The 6,671-nt window shown below is 38.2% G+C and overlaps 1 protein-coding gene across 1 annotated transcript; it reads left to right on the top strand.

The window, feature by feature from the left end:
- Positions 1-310: 310 nt before the first annotated feature.
- Positions 311-1,610, top strand: LOC109179631 (cold and drought-regulated protein CORA-like). The gene is made up of 3 exons (XM_019329117.1): positions 311-448; positions 949-1,083; positions 1,208-1,610. The coding sequence occupies exons 1-3, from the start codon at positions 355-357 to the stop codon at positions 1,495-1,497; spliced, it is 519 nt and encodes a 172-aa protein (XP_019184662.1). The 5' UTR covers positions 311-354; the 3' UTR covers positions 1,498-1,610.
- Positions 1,611-6,671: the final 5,061 nt, after the last annotated feature.

Below are 6,671 nucleotides of genomic sequence, written 5' to 3'. Positions count from 1 at the left end.
TATACGGAGTATATAAGATATCACTTGATGAATTTGAAAAGGCAGGAATATAATTCTAAATTTGACATGCGTACGTGTCGAGATATACTCATCTCCGATCCCTTGTTATATAGGGCGCGGGTTTATCAAGTACTAAATCGATAAGATTTTGCCACAAAGTCGTAAATGCAACACCCAACCAACACAGGTTCTTATTACATCACTATTCTTAAATGCATATATGTCTTCTTCTCATTTATAAAATTCTTTTTCTCTCTATAAATACCTACCATGAATGCACTACTCCATGCATCCTTCCCACAATCTTTCTACGAATTAGAAAACAAGCAATCATAATATCCACAGGATCGGACCATGAAGTCTAATGCATATATTTGTGTCTTCATTGTTGGCGTACTTCTTGTCACCTCAGCCTTCGCTACTGATACATCTCAAGATGAAAAGAAGAGTATGTTACAAAGGCTAGCTCTATTTTTGCTAGCTTGCATAAATTATATAATAAATTTATAGGTTTTGTATCCTTTATTTTTTCTATGGAATACCTATTTAAAGATCAGTAGTATTTACAAGTCACATTTTTGTTTAAATCTTGGTGGTTATGGTGCCAACTATCAACACAAATTTGGGTTCCATAGTGACCACTCATCAAGAAAGTCAAGATAACAGAGGTGCCATCACACCAGGCCACATAATAGTTGATAATTTGTTTTTAAGTTAATATAGAGTAGTGATTTGTCATTTATGTTAGATGTTTTTGTAAAAGGTATTTAATTAAATTATTGTAAATATAGATACACATTCATGCAGGTATATAGGTTTATTATTTTATGTATTAAATTAGCGCGCAAAGATAGTCAAAATTGATGAATATTATATATATATATATATACACACACATTATGTTTTGCAAAAACTAAGGCTTGAGGGCATGCATTCATATATATGCAGGCAACGATGTGAAAGACGCCAACAAAGAGGAGGAAGCCTTGGAAACCAATCAGTACTATGGAGGCCGCAGGTGTAGATACGGTTGCTGTGGTCGTTTCGGCCACTTTGGGTGCACCCGTTGTTGCAGACCAGTTGGTGAGATGTCGCCTAATTTGTTACAAATCAAAATTGCCCTTATAGTTCTGGTTCTAATTTGGTTTTCTGTAATGGAATATAAATAACCCTTTATTTGTGTACGAAAATAATAATAATAATGCAGAATTGGGCGATGCCGAACCAAATCAAGTAACAGCTGAAGATGCGGAAGGCGGCGGCTATGGCTACGGCTACGGAGGAAATGGTGGTGGGTATAGGTACGGCTGGAGTGGAGGTGGTTATCACGGCGGAGGGTGGGGAGGACGCGGTGGCGGCGGCGGCAGCTGGGGAAGAGGCCACGGCGGATGCCGTTACGGTTGCTGTGCACACAACAGATATGGAGGCTGCAGCTACTGCTGCCATACTGCACAAGAAGCAAAAGACTATGCGGCGGAGAATGAAGCCCAGCCTTGAGCACTCTTAGCTCACTAGCTTTACCATATCCTTGTAGTATATACTAATACAGAAAGTATGTAGCACGTACAAGCTACCATCCTTGTGGCTAGCTCTATTACGTATTCACAATAATAATGTACGTGTATTGTGGTTGTTATGAAATAGTTGTGTTATTGTGTTTTGTGTAATAAATAAGATTAAAGAGTTTAGATTTGTTTACGCTGAATTGAAGTGCTTGATTCTAATTCAATAAGACACGATTCAACAATTGAAGAATCGTGTCTACAAATTTTAACAAATTTAATGACAAACATGTATTCAAAATCCTATGAGTGGTTTTATTCAAAATCTAAGAAAATTATTATAATAATCCATAAATTAAGTCGCTCGATTTCACTGATTTTATCCTTATGTTCTAAAATTGTTCAATTTAGTTCTTTGACTATCAAATATTTACTTACTTTCATCATCGGTGTTTGAAATAGCAAATTTAAGTCACATTCTTTACTCGTACAAGAGTATGCTAGCTGCCTATCAAGCAAAGCCCTCAACTCGATCTCTTTGTCAAGATCGATATGATAATCGAATAGTTGTGTATACCTCACGAGCATTTGTGTAATTCGTTGAAAATTCAAAAACTGTAAGGATGTCCAAACTCTAACTACTAGGGTCCCTTGATGGAATCTAGGTTCATGGATGAATCTAACTAAAGACAATCTTAGCATCCGTTGAAAAGAGAAAGCTAACATTGTCACCAACTTTGTAACTTAAAAAATGCTTTCTCTTTAAAAAAAAAAAAACAATCTTTCTCTTTTGGTCTATTTGGTGTTCCTCTTTGCTAGGCAAAAAAATTACAGTTCTGAGTTAAATTCAAATGTAAGAAACAAAAAAAAATTGCAGTTCTGAGTTAAATTCAAATGTAAGAAACGCTATATCACTTTAAGGAAGAGAGAGGATGTCGTCGGGCCAAAGCGGCCGGCAGCGCCCCTAGTGAAGTCAGAGAGCAAGTTTGAGTAAAATGAGTCAAAGATGTTGCCAATGGCCAATAGGGGGTTAAACCCAAGACCTTTAACATTGTAGGCGCGCCTCAACCAACTAGGTTACAACAACACTTGTGTATTAAAGCGCGGCAACTTATATTTCTTCTATATTTGTGGGCTGGCAGTATTTAAAATCGGCCATGACCAGCCATTCACTAGTACAAAAAACATCAATAAAATCGAATAATTCGCGTCCAAAGTTAGAACATTGGACGCCTAAAGTGTAGTGCGGTGGAATTTTTGTAATTAAAATGCCACTATATAAATAATTATTTATTTATTTATTTTAAAGCAGTATAGGCGTCCAAAGCTCTGTACTTTGGACGCCTATATTAAATGCCTCGTATTATTCGCGTCCAAAGCTCAGTACTTTGGACGCGAATAATAGAAGCACATTCATACCTTGCGTCCAAAGTGTCAAACTTTAGACACGTGTTATTATTTTTATCCCAAAAAACCCGAGCAGCAGATCAGATCGCACAAACGATATCTCCATCTTCTCGCCGTCCATCTCCGATCTGCTGGTGATAATGAACCAAAATCGATTTAATATCCCAAAAATAATATTTATATATACACACACAAGTATATAAAATATTATTTGATATTTATCCGAAATATATATATACACACAAATATATATAAAACGGACCCAAAGGTTATATATACGTATATATCTACGAAAAAGATATACCAATATACATCAACCAAAAGAAAATATAATCCTTAGATTATAATTCCAAATCAACAAGAAAGAACAGATTTTTGCTTAAAAGCATAATCCAAAACAAGAAAGAAGGATAAGGAAGAAAGAAATGTACGAGTTAGGCAATATAATGTGCATTTCTTTCCTTAAAACCTTATTTGCCACCTCCCATGAGTGCTAGGAGCGTTGTGGCCTAGGTCTCCCAGGATAAAACGTACAGCGGTTCGACGTTTGAGCACCCAAACGAACGAACCCGGCGAACAAGAGCACGGGCAAAACACAGCTTCAAGAATGGAGTAGGAGCAGAATTTTGAGAAGAAAAAGTGCTTATCTTTGTGTGTTCTATACTCTCATGTTCTTCCCTCACTTGTTGTCTCTCACTATGCAGTTCGAAAAACCTCTACTCCCACTACACTCTTATATAGGAGGTTGGTACTTAATAGCATCATCATGACACATTAACCAACATAAATTCAATTTAAAAATTGAATTATAACGTTTGAAACGGTCGTACTTATTATCGAAATAATATCAACGGTCACGAACTTAATATCCGATTAATTCGTACCGACCATAACGACCTGGTTCAAAATATCTGAGTGACCGAGAAGTTCGTACAAACCCGAAAGTTTAACGAATTGGGACCAGAAACCACACCCGAGTGGTCCCCAAACACCGAAACGGTGCAACACGAATCTATGCATATAACATTGATTCGTGCTCACCGAATCTAAAACTCACGAAAGGAGCTCACACATAACGAAAGGAGCACGAAACTTCAATTCCATGCAGCAGCATTCGTCCATGCATATTTCCCAATCCAAAGCTTAATTAAGCTTTCAAAAATAAAGGAACATTCGTGCATGCATATTTGCAACATTCCCAATTCCAAAGCTTTATAATTAAGCTTTCAAAGCTTAATCCACTTAAGCACCAACTTTCGTGCAGTGCAACAAATGTTATTAGAATGCTAATTTTAATTAGCATCTAAACTTAAGTTTTTGACTTCTCTCAAATAGGTTCACTTTGAGAATCAATCTCTCATTCACCTATTATCCATTTTGAGCGTACATTATATCAAATTCTTCGTCTCACTACGAAGAACCCGAATCCACATTGACCCGACCCAAATCGAAAGTGGATCCCACATATATTTGTACCACAAAATAATCACTCAAAATATCATTTTAATGCTATTTTTTCAACAATCCCCCACATGAATGAAAAATTGATTTTCAGGGTATTTTGAAATCGGAAACAACTGTGTTTACCGGTTGATCCCTGCATAGGATAGATAGGGATCACTATACCCTTTGAACCTTCCCTTGTAAAGATATGTTTACTCTACTGGCTGTACGGTAGAACGCGATGTCTTTGAACCGACTGCCGTTTGTGTAGACGATGACATATCTCACACAGGAACCTCCCAACCATGCTCTGTTCTCATGAGTGTGCCCATTTTGGTTGTGGGTCACCGTCCTGGTTCTGCAAGAGTTTGTGAAGAATTGTGCCCATCAATTCTCCTTTGAAGCGACCCTCACTTCTCTCTCACATAGGTGATTCTTTTCCGAGTATCCCGCATACTCACACATGTCAACCGACATTCGAATCATTAAAGCATCAACATGCTAACCTTGCGCGGGAGTCACTGTTCTAACGAGGAGTGGTGGGGAGTCCGAGACCCCCACAGTGACACGCTTCGTTCCATAATTTAGTTGTCCCATTGAACCTAGGTGCTAGCTAGGTTGGGTATCCACTATAGAACTTTTAGTCCACGGGCTTTAGACCCAATCCTCGTCCCAACTTCTCCACAACCATTTGCTTACCCTCGGGTTAGCGAGTTAGCGGCCGCTACGTTATCTTTTGACATCACGTAGTCAATAGAGATAACCCCCGTTGTGAGAAATTGTTTAATGGTATTATGTCTACGACTTATGAGTCTAGACTTACCATTCCTCATCTAACTCTGTACTTAACCAATTTTGGCTTGACTACCGCAATGCACACAAATTGGAGGTACGAGTTCACCACTAGGAACATTCTTGAAATAATGGCATAGCCATTTGGCTTACTCACTCGCGACACGAGTGTAAGGCTCTCAGCTTTGATCCCGTCGGATCTTAGCTATCACAAATTCATTTCGAGAATTTCCGTCCAACCGACTGCACTGGCCTACGTAAAGACGTAGTCTTTGATGGACTTAGTGTCCTTTGATATCTGTGCTATACTTTCCAAGTACGGCTAGATAGCCCACGTAGTGCAGTCCAAAGTCACGAGCATACCTTGAGTATCTCATAACTCTCACTATTGCCTTCTAGTGAGTAACACTAGGATTACTCGTATGTCTACCGAGTTCGTTAACCGCTAAGACAATATCCGGATTAGTACAACTCATTTGATACAGTTAAACTACTAATAATCTGAATGTATTTTCTGTGAGAAATACAATCTCCGTGATTATCGGCTAGTAGTACGTTAGTATCTAACGGTGTCCAAACCACTTGATTATCATCCTTTACAAGGATTCAATCAACTCAATGAGATTGACCTACCATGAGACCATACGGTCTTCACACGATTTTAATCTCGAAGATTAAATCTGTCAAACTCACTCGTCTCATGTCAAATCTCAAATTTAACATGACCCTAGTAGAATCGATCATGTGATCGTTACTACCCACGTTGAGTTTATCGTGTATAGACAAATCGTGATAACCTCGTCTATCGTATGCATTACGTAGACATTTGTCACCTTTGTTTATACTAAACTCATTAGTCATCATTGTATGATCAAGCTCACATGCCAAACACTAAGGAAATTGTTTCGAACAATACAATGATCTCTCCAATTACACACTTTCTTTCCATAGCGCGGAACCACAAAACCCTCAGGTTGTTCCATGTCTATGAAGAAAGCGATACATCCATTTCGATGAACTTCCAAGTCTCGTTAAACGACTCTTGGAAAAAATCATCCTAATGGATTTCATTCTCATCACATGAGAATATATATCGAAGTAACTGTGGCACTGGCGTTGCATGTAATCTACAATTACAAGCCCGACCATTTTTACTTCAATATAACCAACCGGTTTTATCTTCCGACTAGTGATCCATTTAGGATCCCGAGGCCTTACAACCAGAAAGAAGATCAACCAGTTCAAAGTATGATTCTCTAAGATAGAATCTACTTTACTCTCGGTAGCCTCTCTCGTGTTGGTCCATTTGTAGAAGTCACCATTTCTACATATGTTCGAGGCTCGTTTTCTAACAACCATGTCAGAAAATTCAATTTATTTTCTAGTAAACAAGTTAGAATATGCGCGTCACATTCTATCATGTACGTCAGAAAATCTGGACCAAAGGATTTTTCAATCCTAGCTCTCTTGCTACGTCTAGCTTTGAACTCGGGTTCTCTTTCATACCCTTCAACCATAGCTACGTCG

The sequence above is a fragment of the Ipomoea nil genome, unplaced genomic scaffold (assembly GCF_001879475.1).
Source record: "Ipomoea nil cultivar Tokyo-kokei standard unplaced genomic scaffold, Asagao_1.1 scaffold0937, whole genome shotgun sequence".
Lineage (NCBI taxonomy): Eukaryota > Viridiplantae > Streptophyta > Magnoliopsida > Solanales > Convolvulaceae > Ipomoea > Ipomoea nil.
Note: the sequence above shows the minus strand (reverse complement) of the source record. Positions and strands in the feature narration are given on the sequence as shown.

Coding starts and splice junctions, on each gene's coding strand:
- LOC109179631 (XM_019329117.1), top strand. CDS start 355: ATGAAGTCTAATGCATATATTTGTGTCTTCATTGTTGGCGTACTTCTT. Junction 449..948: donor ATCTCAAGATGAAAAGAAGA/GTATGTTACAAA, acceptor ATATATATGCAG/GCAACGATGTGAAAGACGCC. Junction 1,084..1,207: donor CCGTTGTTGCAGACCAGTTG/GTGAGATGTCGC, acceptor ATAATAATGCAG/AATTGGGCGATGCCGAACCA.